General features: G+C 33.4%; 3 protein-coding genes and 2 non-coding genes across 5 annotated transcripts; 1 reads left to right on the forward strand and 4 right to left on the reverse strand.

Annotated features, from left to right (window-relative positions):
* Positions 1-261: 261 nt before the first annotated feature.
* 21ur-14990 lies at positions 262-282 on the reverse strand. Its single transcript, NR_070344.1, has one exon.
* Positions 283-7,134: 6,852 nt separating this feature from the next.
* Positions 7,135-10,815, forward strand: M6.4 (EB domain-containing protein; the record flags this gene model as incomplete). Its single annotated transcript, NM_075729.5, has 5 exons — positions 7,135-7,254; positions 7,311-7,457; positions 8,899-9,057; positions 9,577-9,635; positions 10,375-10,815. The coding sequence occupies 5 exons, from the start codon at positions 7,135-7,137 to the stop codon at positions 10,472-10,474; spliced, it is 585 nt and encodes a 194-aa protein (NP_508130.2). The 3' UTR covers positions 10,475-10,815.
* Positions 10,816-11,314: 499 nt separating this feature from the next.
* On the reverse strand, positions 11,315-14,940 carry pha-2 (Homeobox protein HEX homolog pha-2). Its single transcript, NM_075730.8, has 6 exons — positions 14,771-14,940; positions 14,620-14,722; positions 14,447-14,572; positions 13,164-13,266; positions 12,956-13,067; positions 11,315-11,809 (listed from the first exon to the last, which is right to left on the reverse strand). Exons 1-6 carry the CDS (start codon positions 14,825-14,827, stop codon positions 11,666-11,668), a joined length of 645 nt encoding a protein of 214 aa, NP_508131.4. The 5' UTR covers positions 14,828-14,940; the 3' UTR covers positions 11,315-11,665.
* Positions 14,941-15,513: 573 nt separating this feature from the next.
* On the reverse strand, positions 15,514-15,730 carry M6.10. Its single transcript, NR_070345.1, has one exon. It is a non-coding gene; the product is annotated as an Unclassified non-coding RNA M6.10 (non-coding RNA).
* A 2,900-nt stretch (positions 15,731-18,630) lies between these two features.
* On the reverse strand, positions 18,631-19,487 carry M6.11 (Galectin; the record flags this gene model as incomplete). Its single annotated transcript, NM_001270045.4, has 3 exons — positions 18,631-18,980; positions 19,099-19,296; positions 19,467-19,487. 3 exons carry the CDS (start codon positions 19,485-19,487, stop codon positions 18,780-18,782), a joined length of 420 nt encoding a protein of 139 aa, NP_001256974.1. The 3' UTR covers positions 18,631-18,779.
* Positions 19,488-19,599: the final 112 nt, after the last annotated feature.

The raw sequence follows: 19,599 nt of genomic DNA on the forward strand, positions 1-19,599 counted from the left end.
AAGTTAAAGTATTGCAGTTTGTTTTACAATTATATGAATCTAATCAGGCTTGATCAGGCCGCTGAAATTTGAAACGGTAATTTCAGACAAATAATAGCCGTATGGGGGATGTGAAAATCTTCTAGAACAACTGCAGAATCTCAGTTGCGGCTACATGCTTGGGAGATAGCTTAACCTGAAATCTAAAAGGGCTTCTAAAATGTTCTAGCTGATGAAAAAAATCATTTACTGTACTTCAATTCTGTAGACTGAATTCGTTTTACTTTTTTCCCAGTTTTTAGATTAAGATAACTCCTAAGATTTATTGTCAATAACGTTTCTTGAAACAAACAAAACTAATTTTCTCTTGAAAAAAGGGAAAAAGGGTGACATTTAACGCCAGGTAGCTCTGAAAATTTGAATTATCAAAAAAGTAAACCTGAATCAGAATTAATCGAAAGATAATCAAAGCAACAGTGGCTCGTACAAAAAATGGCAATATAAAAGCAGTGAGGAAAAGACCGTCATTTCCGGAATCAAAGATAACTCTCAAAATTTCTGGAAAAAAATCTGTGTTGACTGAAATACTTATGATAAAGTTGATCAACAATTTTAGATTTTTCTTAATCATTCAAACTTCTTGGAAAATTGCCAAAGTGCTTTCGAAACCAGGAAAAAAAACACAAAATCAACATTATACTTGAAAAAACCACTATAGCTTAATTTTTGATTTTAATCTGGCGCGCAACTAAATTTTTGCCAGATCCCTCGAAAGATCAATAATTTGAAAGCATCAACACTTTCTCCCGTCAGATTTATTCTGGACTCGCCTTCATTTTTCACTTCAAATGGTTTCTTACGTAGTCACTTAAAAGCTCCCTATAATCTTGACTTGATTTTTGTTCCCAGTTTGATGAAATAAAAACATTTTATTAATTACTAATACGAAGAACATGATATAACTTTTTGGACATTTTGTTAGTTTTTGAATACAAGACTATTATTATTTAATTTTCAGGTTTTTCCAAGTATATCAGCTAGCTAAAGACTATGTTCAAATAGAAAATAGTCAGAACTACAGTTTAGATCACAACATTCTCAATATTAGAAATTATGTGCAATCAACGGCAATTTTGCTGAAAAATGACAATCATCGTTTACTTTTGTAAGTGAAAACTTGTGATTTTCCACATAAAACTAGTCTAAAAATCAGTATTGCACTACTCATTTGCTTACGAAATTCTCTGAACATACTAAAAAAATATACGTTTTCAAAATTTTATTATAAAGTTTTTCATTTTAGCTTCATAAGGCTCCAACTTCAAAAGAGAGTGTGGTGTAAACTTGAGTGAGTTCGAAAAAGGTTTTCAATCATCATATTAACGTCACAAAGTGTGTTTTATGTAAACGTTAGGAAACGCGCTTAGCACCGGAAGTGCGATATTTCCTTAATGTTTTCAGTTTCTGATAGTTGCACAAATATTTTTGTTCCTATCTACTACAAAAACATCCATGTTTTAAATTCCTCATTAAACAGATCAGAATGAATATTTTGAGTTTCAAGAATCAAAGTAACACTGAAAAAAAATCATTCATTCAGCATTTTAATAATGTTATTTTGTTTTTCAAAGTATAAATTATTGTACATCAATTCAAAATTTGTTTTTTTTAATTTGATATACGATTTTTGAGCTAGAAAGTTGGATTTGAGCTATTAGTTGAAAGCAACAAAAAAAACAAGTTTTCAAATGATTGACAGTAGATTTAAACGCGTATTTTGTAGCTTGTACTGGTTAAGTCCTACTTTCAACAAATCTTTCATTTGAATATTCCCAGTTACTTTCCGGCAATTTTGTTTTTGTTTTAAAAAATTTCAAATTTATTTTAAAGTGCAACATTTAGAAAAAAAAACATATACGTAATAACATATCCGAAATGTTAAGGCATTTCCAACGGCTTAAAATTTTTATATTCTAATTTCCTCCCACATTGAATTTGTGTTTTGTTCATGTTTGAAAAAAAATTGCATCTTAAACAAGGGTGCGTTAATGTAGCAGGTGTGCGTAACTTTTACAAATAATAGGGGTGAAGCCAAACGTGGCTGAAGAATGCTGATTTAATTACAGTCGCATGATCAAGTTTTAGACAGTTTTTTACATATAATTGTAATATTGAAACAAAATGAAGTAAAAACTACATTTTCAGGTCTTTCATATGAAGAGGAAAAGGAACTTTAAATTTAAAATTTGTGTTTTATGTTACGTGATCAAAAAAATAAAAATAGAAAAAAACGGAATTTTTCTTACTTTTCACTAGTTTTATCATGATTTTATCATGACGGTCATTTCAGCATCATCGGAATGTCTTATGTTAATTTCCCCACTGGCTGTACTTCTTTTAATGTTGATTACCGCAATCTAAAAATTTGCGTTTACAGACCCAAAAAAATCCAAAGGTATTGAGTTTGGTAATGAACCGTTCTGAAAATTTCTCAAAAAAAAGCAATGGTGGTTCAAAGTTTTGGAAAATTTTTTTTTTTGTTTTTTGGTTTTGGTCGTTTATTCCGCACTTCTTTGTTGATTGAGGTGCATTTTTAACCAATGGGTGAAAAATTCAATTGTAACATAAAAAATTCGCTTCTGACACTTCCAAGTGGTCAAAATTTGAGATTTCAGCTAAATATGCTCGGATAGCTTCCTGCCTAAGTTTGGGCTAAAAATATTAGCATGGATCAGAACTTGACTAAACGTGGGCAAAAGCTGGACAAAACTTTGGTAAAACTTAAATTCAAGCTGCACCAAAGTTAAATAATTCAAGTTTCACCCAACTCTTGCCAAACGTCTACCCATGTTTAAAACGAAACAAGAACAGTTTGGGTCAAAATTTGGCAAGAGTTTGTTGAAACTTGGGTAAAACTTTGGTGCAGCCTGAATCCAAGTTTTGCCAAACTCTTGCCCAACTTTTGTAGTTAATACATTTTTTGGGCAAACTTGGGCAAGAAATTAGAGCCAAATGCTCAGTTTGCCTTTTTGAAACATTAAACCGCCATATCTTATTTGAGGAAATTTTCAGAGCGTTTCATTACTAAATATGGTAGTCTTTGTTCCTTGTGGATATGAAAAAAGAAAAGTCTCAAATCACGGTACTTTTGCATTTAATACCTTTAGAAAAAACTGCTGCAGTTTTTTCGTTATAAGACCTGTTTTTCTGTGATTTCCCTCTTCGCTTGTGCAAAAATAGACTCCAAATCCTCATCTTCTCAAAATGTTTGTCACGTTGTCTACTACGTACTTGCTTAACATTTCGTTGTATCCTATAATAATAATAATAGGAAAAGGACAATTTCAAATAACATAAACAATTTGTGTGTGTGTGTGTGTGTCAATGGCTTAATCTTGTTAACCAATATGTGTTCATGAACTTCACATTTGAACTTTCCATTAGATTAATCTAATCCAATGAGGCTTCTTGAATGAGTTTCAAAGTAACTATGAGAACAAGCAGTTAATCAAGTCAGTCAGCTTTAAAACGGATTTATTAAACATTTTTTCTCTCCACATTTTTCTTTTTAAGTGAGGGTGGGTGGGGAGGGTGGATTAAGGATGTGAAAGTGCCCGTTCCGGAAATGTTGTTGATAGATCATGCTCTTTCAATCAAACAGCTCTTCAGTCATTTCTGAAAACTAGTAATTTTCAGTTAAAAAAATCTTCATAAACATAAATTACACCTCCATTTCCGATGGTTTTTTTAAATTTTGGCAAGGTAACCAAAGTACTCTAAAGTACTTAACAAGAAAAATCTGGGTACTTAAAGATTATAGAGTATTTCCTGTTCGTTTTAACAGAATATTGAAAATTTTTAAGATCAGTACTTATTTAGAACACTTAAAAGAACAAATTGGCGTATCATATCATGAAGAAAAATTTCTTTTTTTTTTTCGGAAAAATTGTAAAATCTTTTTGTTTTCAATTATAAACACAAAACATGAATTTTAAAAAAATATAGTAGGAATTGACTTAGCAATTTTTCTATTGCAATGTAATTTTTTTCTCACATTTTCAAGCTTAGAAATTACGATTTTTACTATTAAAAATTATTATTACTATCACCTTTCAGATAAAAGGTATTTTTTAATAGAAATAAATTAAACTAAAATTGTAGGGTTACTACTTGAAACTTTAAAAAAAATTTTAGTGTTTTGTAAAAAAAACTCAATTGTACGAAAATAACAACATTGAATTGTCGTTTGAAAAAGCCCTAAAATGTTTTTTTGGAATATTGTCCAATGTATTTTACCCTTTATTTTCTCCCAGAAAACCTTGTAGAACAAATTTACAATGCATTCTTTTCAATACATTTTTTTATTCAAATTTTTATAGTTGATGGACTAATAAAACTACACAATACACAGAGATTAATCCAATATCTAAATATTCTGAATTGAAATCTTTGAATTCGAAAATCCAAAGTTTAACAAATTCATTGAAGGGATTAAGTAGTACTTACCTACCTATCAAATTACATAAATCCTCCCTTCCCCACCAAGTTTATCAATTTTGTTCAAATCTTTTCATATCGAGAATAACATATTTCGAATCTGTTAACAAAAAATTGTCCTTGTGTGATTTCTGACTCTACTAATTATGGCTTGGTCAGTTTTAGCGACTTACTCAGAATTCAATAGGCCATTTTGATGACGATTTCTGATAATTTGTGAAAACATAATTTCTGTGATTGTTCTATGTACTTCGTGTATGTTTTCCAAAATGTTACAGATTTGTCTTGATAATTGGTGCCCTGAAAATTAGGCCTTTCCAAAATTGCTGTAAATTTGAAAAGTTCAGGTTATAAGGTTTGGTGGGCACTTTTACCTTCAAATTTAATTTTTAAAAATCGTCTCAATGTCCTGTAATTTTTTGAGCTCTTTGCAAAAAACACCTCTTTTTATTCGGAGGTAGTAGACAAAATTGGAAAAAAATGCCAAAAGGACAATTGGTCAATTTGTAGGATCGCCGAAAATAATTGCCACCCACCCCTTTATTAGGGCGTTTAATGTTTGTTCCCGCGAACTTGACATCATACATGAAAAGTACTTTTTGATTGGAAATTGATGGAAAGAATCTAAAATTTTTTACTTCAAATTTTGATCTTAAAAAAATTATGTTTATTGAAAAAAACGTATAAATATTCAGGTGTGTCTTCATAAATTTGCAAAAAAAGGTTTCTCTTTAAAGTAAGTAAAATTGCTATTTTCCACCCTAAGACTGCTTTATTGCAATTTTTTTATATTTTTTTAGGCTTGTAGAGCAAGTCCGAAAACGGTTCCTGAAAAAATTTCGAATTTTTTTAAAGACACCAGAGGTATATAACATTTTAAGCAGTGACAGCTAATGCGTTGTCAAAAAAGTCCAATTTATGAATTTAAAAAATTTATATTTCTAAGAAGCTCCCAGAATGTTTGCCTCTTATTGAATATCTGGAAATTTTTCAAAAATCAGCCTTGAGAAAAAGTGCACTGGATTTCATTTCGAAAATTGAACTAATGTGTTAACCATTTTATTTTAGAGTCATTTTAGAGTCAGTGAGTAAATCAACTTTGAAACCACTTTCTGTTATTCTGTCACAAAACGAATATAAAACTACCAGCCGTGGACCGCACCTTCGGCGCGGCCCCCGACTTCTGGGGCTGAAAATTAATTTTTTATGAAACTACCGTAACCCTACAGTATTCCTACCGTACCACTATTGTACCACTACAGTACCCCGACTATATCCCTACACTAACCCTAAATCACTATCCCTCCAGAAGCCAAAACTTCACAGACTACAAAGACTACATAGACTACAAACTATGGACACACAGAATAAGCGCTTTATATATAGTAAATGATTCTGTGAATTTCATATGCTTTCCATTTTCTTTGTTCAATACCATGATAAAACCACCAACTTTCCAAATTTATGTATCAAAACATGAATAACGTAAGTTTCTCTCGTCATTTCTCCGATTCAAAAATATTTTCATTCATAATCCTACCATCAACGACTTATCAATGAGTCTACCATCTCTGTTCAGAGCTCTACAAAAGCTAAGAGCGTTTTCCTCCCGCGTGTTTCTTCCTTCTAATCTACCCTCCTTGATCTGAAACAGAGAGAAGGGCGGAGAAGCGAAGGCTTCCTCCTGTCCAAAGTATAACTCCGCCCACTTTCAGCCATTTTTTGGCGCTTTCTTATTTTTCCTTTTTCTTGTTTTCGTGGATGATTTATTTAATTTTTTGTTCAGAGCTCCGCCTTTCAACCTTTTTTTGCTTACATTTTTAACGTTGAACATGGGAACAATTTTTTCAAAAGCAAAAGATGAGGCAAAATTTTTTCAATGCACATTATTCTTTCACTAAAAGAAGTCTTCGAGTAGATTCCAGTTTCACTGATCAAAATCCTCTCACATACTATTACTTTCATGATCGTGTGCCCCTAGTTTAAAAACAATTTCCCCCAGCTTGCTCTCTCTTTTTTTTTTCAAAAAGAACAATGTCTTATGCTCGATCGTATTTCCGTATTTCTATAGAACCCCTCGCTCTTATTCTCGAGGTGTCTCAAAAAGTTTCAAGAGTTTCAAAAATAGTTTTGACCTTTGAAAAGGGGGAAAATGATTATTTCTCACCTTTTTTTTGTTTTCTAAGTTGTTTTGTGCTTTATTCCGGAAGTGACGACATAGGACCTCGCAACCTTCTTCTTTAAAAGGCTACCCTTTTCTCATCACATTTCCGGCCCACGAATTTCGTATTATGTCGTTCAATTTCAATTTCCAGCTCAAAGGACCAAGACAAATCCCTTGTAGTATTCTGATTGAATCGAAACGAAACAGAGCAAAAAACAAAATTGTGTTTCTACGATTTCTCACGAGCTCCAGCTCTCGGCCCCGAGAATACCGATAACCCACGATTATTGTCGTTGACGTTTTTATTTTTGGGGGTTGGCTCAGTCTCTCCTTCTCTCTCTCTCTGACTTTTCTCTGACTTTCTCTTATTCACGATCTCAAACTGAAATCATTTTGTGACGTAGCACTTTCACAATTTCCACGGACACACACTCCAAAATTAGAGATTTTAGAAATACAACTCCTAGACTGAACTTTTCTTTTCTCTCTAAAACATGTCTTATTACATTTCTAACTATTTTATTTTCAGATTCTATTCAAAAATGAATTTGCGATGTATAGTGTCTTTAATACTGTTAGCTACCTTTCCAACCTTATCGTCAACTATGACGCTAGTGAGTTTTTTATACAAATTCCAACATAGATATTCAATTTTAATTCTTTGTTTCAGAAACGACACTACCGTAGACCCGTGTGCGAGCCCACTCAGTCCTGCTCCTACAGCTACCAACAGTTCACATTCGAGCTCTGTGATTGTCCGGAGAGCAAGTCGTGCCCAATGGACAACGGTGTTCAGCTTAAGGGAATTACATATCAGGTTGGTGGAGAAGTGCAGAATCCTGATCACAACGCACTTGCGTCACTTATGACAAGGGATTGAGCTAAATTTGGTTTTTCGTCCAGCCGAGAGAGCCTCCTGATAAGCTTAGAGGAAAGCTTGGAAACATTCTTGTTTTGGTATAAAAATAAAATGACGAGACATAAAGAAATAAGGAAACTCATTTGTGGGAGTGGATCTTTCTACCTTCAACTGTCGCAAACAAAGTACTTTAGTTACATCTCACCTGTGTTTTGATACTCCCGTGTCTAGTCATACTCAATATAAAACTAAAAATATAAAATGGATGTTTTTTACTGTCTAATCTTTCTTCGGCAAACGTCATGTACATCTGAGATAACTGAAAGAATGATTATGATTCAAATAGTGGCAAGGAAATAAAACCCACTTGAGCAAGTTGACGGGGATTTTGAAAACATAAAGTTTTAAGAAGCTTTTAGATAACAGATAATACTAAAACTACTAAATATAGTTTACCAGAAATCAGGTCTTACGTGAACACATGATCTTACATTCAAACTTAACATATCAATTCAGTACCTTTTTTCAATGAAACAACGAACGACATATCAAAGAAAATGTGCGTGAGACGAAGCGTTATATAATTACAACCCTATCGGGTTATTCCCATGTCTGCTTAACAATTTTCAGAAAAAAAATTGGCACTTGTGTGAATATATGAGTTACCCCAGATTACGTAGTATGTCTCAACTTAAATATGAACGAAACATTGAGCATTTACGTGGGAATGGAATTCAAGTCTACACACTTTTTTTAGAACAAACTTTGGATGTCTTGAGTTTAGCATATAATTTATAGAACCTATAAAATGAAAAAAATCCTGCTGAAATTTTTTGTTCATTTTTGGGAACACTGAAAGTTACAATATCAATTATCGAGAGCTCATACTTTGAAAAATATCTCAAATTTCAGTGGCTAAAGTTGACCCTATTTTCCGGAAATTTTTATTTTTATTTAAAAAAATATTGATTGTTCTGCAAGTTTTTAGTGATTTAAACAATTTTGACAGCAGGGAAACAATTTTGAATTTTTTTTTCCAAAATATTTCACTACTCTTGAACACCATTAAAACTATCAAACACGAAATTTCAGGAGTGTATTTTGAATCTCAACTTTTAGTGGAAATCGGAACGTTTGAAAATAATGTTTCATTTGAATCTATTATATATAATTTGACAGTACGTAGTTGAAAATATTTGTCAATAAATGCTGGAGCTCCGGAGCTCATTTATGAGATTTTTTCATTTTTCAAAAACACTATGCCAGTGTAACTGACAATGCTAGTTTCGAAATAACAAACATTCAAATACATAGCCCAATAGATCTTAAACCTTGAACTAGTATTTAACTGTTGAAATATTCTAGTTTCCTGTAAAAAAAAACTTCAAAAATCTTTCAGTTTTGTGCGGCTCGAGAGCTGCCAGAATGCGCTTCCGACGAGACGGCAGCCGAGATCAACATGCTGCAAACATCAATTTACTGTGTATGCCCACCCAATCAGATTTATGTCAAACAGAAGGACACGTCAAAAGCCAATGCTAAATACGTGTGCCAGGAAGTTAGTTTTTTTCGTTCTTTTATATTGCGTGTTGTGCCGTCGTGTCAGTCAAAACCAAACCACAAATTGTTTTGACATTTTCACATATATAAATATTTTTTTAGAGTTTTATTGGGGTCTATATATCTATCTAGGGTATTTAGGACTCCAAATCTAAAAGATTTTTGATAGGTGCCACAAAGTTCGCGGAAAACACTGTTCACCGAGATTTACATCAAAAAGTCTTTCACCATGGGTATGAGTTTTTGAATGAGATTTTCGTAACCTTTTCTAACCTTTGAATTCACACCACAACACACATAACAACATTTTTTGTGTGTTCTTTTTTTTGACTTCACCACCCTCCCCTTCTGCTCTCCCTTTAATTCCCGGTATTAAAGCTAAAAATTACATGAATTATTCCGTTTACATGACGGGAGCAGTTTGGCATTTCTAACCGCAAGAATGGTATGATGTTGTTTGAGAAAAATAATGAGAAATAATGGATGAAACATTTATTATTCCTTTCATGCTTTTCAGAAAGCAATGTGCGAGCCTGGACAGATGTGCGGAGTTGGCAACCCAATCGTTGGCATCAAGTAAGGGAATTTCAAATTTTAAAGCAATTTTCGGTACATAACATACATGGAGGCATGTATTTTATCAGGAAATTGGATATTCAAGTTTAAAATTTATAAATTTAGGTATTTTTATCAAAAACATCTTTAAAAAGGAGCTGTAAATGTTGAGAGGTTCTTTATGCATTTATGACCTGATCTCTGCAGGATACATGATAAATTTGAAGTTTTTGACATTTGTAATAATTGGAAATAGTTCGGAAAAATTGGGAGACCCTGTTTTTCACGTTTGCTCCATACACTGTAGCTTACCAGAAAAATAGGGAATACACGTGGTGTCAGAGTGTCTTATTTCGGTTTGATCTACGTAGATCTACAAAATATGCGGGAGTTAAGCACAGAGTTCCCAACTGATCTCGCATGGTTGAGAACCTGTTGACGTCACATTTTTTGGGCAAAAACCTCCCACATTTTTTGTACATACATCAAACCGTAATGGAACAGCCTGGCACCACGTGGAGATAAGTAAGCATCTAAGCAGGCACCAGCTTGCTTTTAAGGCGGCCTACGCCTACGGTCTTTTGAAATATCGGCTGCTTGATTGTACGCTGGGAGATCACTAAAAAGCAACATCAAATATGCGGTAGGTAGGCATCAGGCTGATGCTGAACAATTTTCAACACTCGTTTGTTTTCTAACCCAAGAGATATTTATTGAAAACACTTTTTCCAATTTCTAAAACAACCTTATCATTTTCCAGACACCTCTGCCACTGCGACGCCAACTCCCAATGCCAAATCACCTCACCGAACGTTTTCAGTCCAATGGTAATACAAAACGCAACCTGCCAGCCAATCTAGAAGCCCAGCTTAACAATATCATTTCCATACTAATCAAAATTTCCAACGCAATCTCTCACAAAACGTAAAATCACAAAATCCCTGTGACCCTATTATTCTGAGATCTTTGCATACTTTACAAATATTACGTGTTCCTCCATCATACTACCCGAAAAAAATATATTGTTAATTTACATAATGATGCACTGTCCTGTCTTTTCGATTTTTTCCATTCTTTTTTTCTGTAATTTTGTACTGCTTCCGAAGCTGTAATTATTTGTGAAATAGCCCTTTTATTTGTATATGCTTCCCTGACACAAATTTTGATGACTCTGAATAAAGAAAAGAGCCAGCAAGTTTTGTTGTATGAAATTTGAAAATTGAGATTTTGAACTCCAATTGAAAAATACAAACAAGTGATAAGGAAGTATTATTTTTTATCACATCATCGGATTTCGCATTTTATCATCACATAAACATGCGGTACAGAGATCAGAATATCTCAATCGAGATGATTGAACATCACATTTTTTCCCATTAAAATTGGAGCAAAATGTGCCATTACTCCAGAAGTGGCGGGATTTTTTGTGAATAAAAAAAAACACAACTTTTATTCACATTTTATTTCCTTTCTATCAGTTTTAAAAACGGGTTTTAATGAGAGTTTAAGTTGAATAATTTTGAGTTCAACATTCCAAATAATACTTGAAATTGTGTTTTACTGAAAGAAACTCTAAACTGTCAATGCAAAGACAAAACTAACTGTTTGCGTTACGTTCAATAACATGTTCAGTTAATTTTCAATAATTCTGACTTTTTCTCATTAGAAGTTTATTCGTGTTTTGTGTTTGCTTCCAATGGTTTAAAAAGTAACTTTAATAAAAAACTCTTGAATTTACAAGTCAATAAAGAATAAAGTACATAAAAATGAACAACTGACAACTGCTGAAGATCGGGTAATAAATACGTCAAAGGTGACATGTTGAGGATGTGACAATATTAATATATTTTGAAACACAGTGATCACAGTTTTGAAAAAAAGGTTTTGATCTACCTCGGGAAATTGACCTACAAAAATTTATGTCGTTTCCAAAATGCGTGCATTGCTCATCAAAATTTTCAACTTGTATTTCAGGTATTTAGACCAAATTTTTTTTTCAAAACTTTGATACTTGTTCCATAAAAGTCTGACTTTTTAATACGGTGACCTAGTTAACCATGAGACAGAAACGGATTAGACGACTGTAGCTGTCCGAGGCTTCTTGCTGACGCTCCATTAGGCATTTCATCCTCATCCTCACCATCCTTACGTACACGACGCCATTTTGCCCTTCTGTTTTGAAACCATGTTTTAACCTGAAAAGATCAAATGTTGATCATTTGTTACGTCAAGTATTTGTAGGATGTGACGTCGCGAGAGAAATGTTGTTGTGACAAAATCAGAAAAACCTTCCAAACCAACTACATATTCGTGTCAATTCGTGGCAATTTTAAATTTTTAAATTTTTGAATTTTCATCCGGGTGAGGGTGGTCTGAATATTTCAATCCAAGGGACTTTTCGTCAGTTATAGAAGTTTCTTTAAAACTTTAAAGGAAAAATGTTGCTGTTTGGAGTTTGGTTTCAAAAAAAAACAGTCAAAGCGTGGGCATTATTATATTCTACATTTATAAGTAGTAAAATTTGCAGCATGTTGTTGAAAATTTGAAATGTCAGAAAAATAGGATTGACTATTGGTCACTTCATTGTGGTGCGAAGCACTTTTTGCACATTCTAAAAGAAAATATTGTCATAGTTTTTTGCAGAATTTTCAATAAATATAGCCACCCACACGTAAATAGAACTGAACTATTTTTCTTTCACACTTTTTAAGAGGACAAAAAAAAGGTTGTGTGCTCCAAATTAGTGCGCCATTCATATGCTTTTCTCAAAAATGATTTTATCAGTAAAGTTAACTTAGTTTAATATTTTTCTGCAAACTTGAAAACAGCAAAAATATAAATAACTAGAAGGTTGGGGTTATTTTATCAGAAAATTCAAATGATATTTTTGGAACAGGGGATTTGATTGGGCCCTGCTCAAACAGACGCAAATATTGTGAAGTTCAATTTGATGTTAAAGTTTAAAAGCATAACTTTCTGAAAAGTATATATATATATATATATATTTTTTTTTCAAACAAAAAAAAATTGAACACGTTTTAGAATATGACTATAACACAAACTGGGTGGAATAGCTCAGTCGGCGGTCTCAAGCGGCCGCTAGCAATCTGAAGGCCACGAGTTCAAGTCCGGGCTCAACCCTAGGTTTACCAGCCTTATTGGAAAAAAGAGCAATCCACGACTGGATTGTCGGCCACAGTCCCTGGCTAGGACGTGGCTATTATTGCCCAGTGAGAACAGCACCAGGCAAAAAGTAAGCATTGTCACATTTCTTCAATACCGTACTCTTATTGACCCATTCCCGCCCTTTCGCGCACCTCCAATGAAAACATGGAAATTACCTGTCGCTCGCTGAGGCTCAAAGACTTTGCAAGTTTCTTCCGCTCTTGGGGACTCAAATACTTATGTGAATCGAATTTGTGCTCCAACGCATCGGTTTGCTCATTGGTGAATCTGAATCGTATAGTATCGTTATGAGAACATCGAAAGGAGACGTGACATTTATAATTTGAAATGTCGTTTCGAGCAAGATTATAATAGAAAATGAACCTTATCTGTCCTCCTTTCCTCTTCTGCGGGGACTTGCTCATGTACGGGTACAACCATGAAAGCCGAGGATCCCACATATTTCCCATCGTCTGATTGACATTCACTGCAAGTAAATAAAGTAAATAATAATTGATATTAATACACTGGAAGCCATTAAATTCTCATAATAAGATGAGCTCAGTGTTATTTGCACAACTAATTAGATTGGTTACCCCTCCTAATCCCAGTGGTTCGTTATGATTAGTGATCCGCTGCTGCGAACAAGATTTAATGTTTGTTTTCAAGTCTCTAGGTATTTGATTATTTGATATGTAATGAAAAGTCAATCAGCATTTGAAAACTTTTTTCAATAAAATTGAAAGGTTTATAAAAAGTGAATAAATGAATAATGTAGACTTCGAAATAAATGTGATTGCTTTTCAAGGAAATGACTACAATTCTTCAACTGAAATGCTTTCAAAGCAAAAGGAAGCGAGTAGTAAGTTGCAAAATTTAGTGAAAAGTTTACGCTATACTGATTATTTGTGGCTAATAGTCATTTTTACAGTCTCTTTGGTGAAATTATCAAAACTATAGAAATTAAACAGGGGTGGCCGGCAAATCGGCAAATCGGCAAATTGCCCGATTTTAACAATTCCGGCAAATCGGAAAAACGGCAATTGTCATAAATTTTCAAGAAACTGTGATTTTGCACATTTATTTTGGGAATTTTAGAATTTCATCTTTAATTGGCAAAACTGTATGCATTCTATAAACGTTCCTACATCAATTTTGAAAAGTAAGCAAATTATATGAAATCATCTAAAGAAAACGGGAACAAATTTCAAAAAGGCACGTTTTTTAAATGTTTCACTCTCATAAAAAAATCTCTAAACATTTCCGGGAAACCGGCAATTTGCTGATTTGCCGAATTACTCGACAAAAAATTTTCTGAACGGCAATTGCCGTTCACCCCGGGCTTTTTCCATTAATTAAAGCACTATATTTTTGGCTCTGAGCTTTTAATACGAAATTTTTCAGTAACTTTTTTCACTACTTCCGGGGCTTGCACAATAGCTCTAAAACCAGTCTTTTGCATATTTTTCAAAATTCTGAACATGCTCAGAAAGATTTTTCAGAGTTCTATAATAAAAAGAATTTCAGAGGCTGATTTATTTGTGACAATTTTAGGGAGTCTAGGTATATAGCCAAAAACATGCCATCGAATAGTTAACTAACTTTTAGTATAGCTAGTGAAGCTTCTTAAATGTTGCAGGCTCAATTCGTTGATTCAGTTGACTTACTGTTCAGAAGCGGAACTTGATTTGGAGCACCAGGTCGATTTTTACCGTTCTGTGATAGCTGTGCTGCTAGTTGCTGGCTAACATGACATATCCACGGATTAAAGTCGAGAGTTCCATTAAACATTTCTGAAATATAACAAATAGTTTTTTTACGAATAATCAAAAAGCCTAACTTTTATTTGGTTCCATCTTTTGATCTAAGGTTGTGTCTGAAGATTCATTGAGAGAACATTCGCTGCCTGTAGGTATTGGTGACTCAGATGATGTTTCAGGTTTCTAAATAAACGCAACAAATCAATATACAGTTCACTAGAGCACAAATACCTCTTTAGACGGTGTATCTTCTTGTAGCAAGCTAGAAATATAGAACTTTTGATCCATTCTCACCCCCAAAATCAATTTTTAATCCCCACACAAGAGATGAGGCTAATTGAAAAGGCGGTAATGTGAAGAACGGAGCAATGAAAGCGATAGCCCTGCTTGACATACACAAAGGGGCGGGAAGGTACGGTAGGGGAAGAGCTAAGAGTGAGAGGAAGAGCATATCGAGCAAATAGTGTCTATTCTGATTCCGACGCTAATTTGTTGGTATCGTATGTCTTCGTGGAAATTGAATAGGGGTATCAATTCACAAAACATGGAAAAACACTGAAAACAAGTATTAAATTGATTTCTATTTAGAACTGTGTGGACTGTATTACAGATGGTGAGCAACAATTTGCAACGACACCTTTATTGGTAAAAGGAGCCTGAATATTTGGAAGAGCACATTTTCAAGCTGACGCTATCAGTATTGCAGTTAGTGTCGAGCCTAGTAAGTAATTTGGTAACTGGATAATTTTTCGGATAAAAAACTATAATTATTCAAAAGCTCCGAAGAGGCAAATAAAGCAGATACTGTATGTTTCACCAATGTAGATCATCACCACATAGTTCAAAAGGTAGCCAGAAACTATCAGCCGTCTAAAGTAAGATGAACATTTAAATGTATTAAGCTCTAAGCATCCTGAACTTGTTTTTGATAATCTTCATATTATAAAAGTTGAAGCAATTTGTTAATGCCCAAGATGGGCAAAAAAGCATTTACTTCGTTTGATTTCAACTGTAGATTGCACATTTCTACCACATTATAATTTAGTGATCACTTCACTTTTCAATGATCCTTCATCTATTTGTCTCCGATTTCTTGTACACTGCAAATCAGTAGCTCGTATATTTTCCGCTCTGCTTTTCTTGTCAAACACGATTGAATTACGGTATCATCAAAGCATTATCATCAATCGGGCGGAGGTGCCTCTCTGTCAACCACCGCTCAATTCGCTGCTATCAACCCTTTTTCTTGCTGTCTTTTGTGCTTTTCTACACAAATGATCAAATAGTGGGAAGAAAGCAGCACTCAAATCAAATTGTCGAGTGATTTTTTTATAGATAGAAGACTTCTTTCTCATTTGATGAACGAGCGAGAAAGACAATTGTTGAGTAGGCGGCGCGCGGATACTGTAGGTTTTTGCTGATCATTTGAAATTGCTATTGCTGCGGGGATTAGAGACAGTTCACCTGTGCATTAGTCTGTGTGAACTGATCTAGTTGACCGTTTTCAGGTTAGTGCAGTTATACAAATAGTTGGTGTCTGCATCATGCAGAAATCTTTATATTGGGCAATATGGTCATTGCAAAACACGAATTGCATTATTATGGTCGGCGCCGAAAATAAATCTGGTCAGTGTCGCACCTAGCTGCATTGTGAATCGAAGTACAGTCTACAGGCCTGTATTTCTGGTTTTTCAAATTACAGTCCAGTTACACGCAATTTACTTGTACCCATCTGCGACAGACCAAAAGCAAATAGCCCGTCTGGCATCATTTTTGGTCAGTGCAAAAAGTTTCATAGAACTTTCATGACGGAGCAAAACAATATTATTGACAGTAGTCAACATTATTTTGATAATTTCAAGTCACAAGTCTTACTCAGCCTATAATTCTGTCGCCGATTTGCCGGAAATTTTTTATTTTAGTCAAATTGCGGATTTGCCGTTTGCCGGATATCAGATTTACCGGGAATGCTTACAGAATATTTTATAAGACGGAAACACTTGAAACCATTCCTTTTTGAAACTTTTTTCCGTTTTCCTTAGATATTTTCTTGCAATTTGCTTAATTTTCAAAATAGATGTAGGAAAATTCAATGGATGCGTACAATTTTGCCGATATTTAAATTTTCCGGCAATTTACCGATTTGCCGATTTGCCGAATCGGAAAAGAATCGTTTGCCGCCTAGCCTCCTACTCTGTACTACGGTCATGACCGACTGCTAACCGTCCATTTCTTTGTTGCTCAATACATCGCCCATCTCATACACATTGTATTCAGTGAGAGTCGTTTTGCTTCTTGCCATATCAAATAACGGTTGGATTGACTCTTGTTGTGTAATCAAAGAAGATGTACGACGACTAATGCGTTGATCCCTCCTCCCCTGCTCTTCCAAAATGTATTCATGACAATTCACGGCGTAACTCGTGTTTGTATAACAAACGAAACTATGCAAACAATTGTAAGATTGAAAAAAAATCAAAAGAAATTGTGTTTTCAATGTTTCATTTAATAAAAATCTAACAAATTGATAAATAAAGTACCCATGTGATTTTCAACAAAAAAAATCAAGTTCCTGTGAGTTAGTTTTTAAATAAAAATGACCTAACTGCTTGAATTTTGTACAAGAATAGATATCTAAAACTATAGAATTTTTTTTGACTTTTTCAGCAATTTCCGAGAATGTACTCCCACAACATTATGACAACAACGCGCAATATTTCAAAATACAGTTACGGTATTTCTATAAAGTTTTAAACGTAACACCATATAATTCTAAAGCAGACACTAACAAGCGAGTGTGTTCAAAGAATAACATTTTATGAATATTAATTACTGTTTTGTTAGTAATCTTTAGATATTTTTTTTTCACTAGCTTCTAAAGTAGTTTGAACAAACATCAACAAAATATAAATACTGTATTGAGTAGAAGAGTCATTTAAAACACCCTTAACGTCATCTTAACGCGTCTGATGACTGATCACATATTGACTATGTATATACACAGGAAAAATTAATAACCGGAACTATGGAGTCAGAGTTAACTATTACAATAACTTGGGTGTTCATTCAAAAAATTTGATAAAAAATAATTATTGTTAAGTTTGGTAAATCTCAGTTACCGAAAGCATAAATACTTATTACATAAACAGCCCATGATAATCGGAATTCACATATTTTTTCCAAATATTCCAGATCTATTGTGACAGTTCAAAAAACAGGATAAATGCAGTTAAAAAACTTTGCATTTTTAAGTTTTTCGGATTAAAAAATATTCACTATAAAACACATGTCGTATTTTGAAAGTTTCATTTTAAACTAATTTTCTGAATTGCAAATTTCTTTTGAAAAATGGGATTTTTTCAGTTTTTGTTTGTTTTCTGATACAAATGCATTCTCCTTTGCTATACATAGTATATTACTTTTGCTGCTCAAAATGTTTTCAACGTGAACATGAATTTCGAAATAAATAGTTGTTCATATTTTTGCCTTATTGTTCGTTTTTTTTGCACCAGATTTGTTTTTCATGTTATTGATCGACAAAGATCTAATGTCTTATTCAATTTTCATAACTCTTAAGATCTACACAAAGTTCTAAGCCAATTCCGCCGGAGAGATGAAGTATCAATAAACATATGTTGTGAAGATTATCGCTAGTCGGTTTCCCATTGACCCGCGTGTTCAACAAAGACAAGTGTCTCGGTCCACAGTACTTCGGCACATCTTTAATCTTTTATTTGTCATGAGTGATATGACACTTGTATTAATAATGTATACGAAACAACTACCCGCAATCTGTTTGCTACCAGCCATTTGGTTTTAGCAAGGTGGAAATTGAAGGCTGAATGGGCGAAAGGTGCATTCCAAATTGCATGAAAATTTTAGACTAGAATTATGTAAGCGATATTGTAAAAAAATTACTTTATACAACGTGCTCTTGTAGTTTTTGCTTCAAAAATTCAGCTTTGACTTTTGAAAGTTTTTGAAAAAAAATTCAAATTTTCATGTGAAACCTTTTAAACCTGTCGTTAAATATTCCGAGAAAGAGTTTTCAAAAGGTTTTTTTTGTAAAATGGAAAAAAAAGAAACTGAAAATTAATCAGAAATTTATCAGAATTTATCAGAAATCAGAATATATATATAAATATTTTTTAAATTGTTATGTAAGACACATATCACTTGTTTTCTTTTAATTTTCAAATTGCCATTTATTGCAAAAAAATATTTATACAGAATATACGATTTACTCAATAGTCATTTCCATTTCAAACTCATACATTTCCATCGATTCCATTAGCCGAATTCCGGTGATCTTCTCTAAGGGGACAGTGTACTTTAATGAGAAGATGAATGTTCCTCCTGAGAAAACCTCGAAATGGTCATTTGTAGTGATTATTTGAATGAAGAACGTATCATTTTGTTGAATCGGATTTTTTGCAAGGACCTGGAATACTGAATTCTTAAATTTAATATAATTCCTGTACTTGAGTTATTATTTCTAATTTTCGTTGCCCGCCAAGTTTATCTCTGACTAGATGAAACACAAAGCAAAAAAAAGTTACCTCTCTTGACCACGTTTTACTTGAAAACGATTTAGCACTGACCAATTTTGTATTTTCAAGATTGAACTCAATGAACATGGCGATTTCTTGTGAAGAAATCAATGCAATCGAAAAGTTTTGAGTTTCACATCGTCCAGTAAATAAGAATCGGGTTCTCGGCCTGATGGGTTTGTAAATTTTCAATGTTTGAGGAACTTTCTGGAAAAAATGGTGGCAAAATTAGTTGTGAATTAAAATAAGTATATTATGATCCCTGAGCCAGATATGACTAACATATTTTTCAGGCATGGAAGAAAAATCAATTTTTCTGGTCTGGTTTTGATTATGTTTTCAGTAAACTTTTATGTCAAATTTTTGTGAAAACTCACGGGAAAAGGAATTTTGTTCATAGTTGGACATAGGAATGAAAAATGAAATGTCTTATCTTACCTACTTTCAATAAATATGGAGTTCCTGTTTTGATATTTTGAATGCAATAACAAACAAACAAGCACTACCAGG

The sequence above is a fragment of the Caenorhabditis elegans genome, chromosome X, assembly GCF_000002985.6.
Source record: "Caenorhabditis elegans chromosome X".
Classification (NCBI taxonomy): Eukaryota; Metazoa; Nematoda; class Chromadorea; order Rhabditida; family Rhabditidae; genus Caenorhabditis; species Caenorhabditis elegans.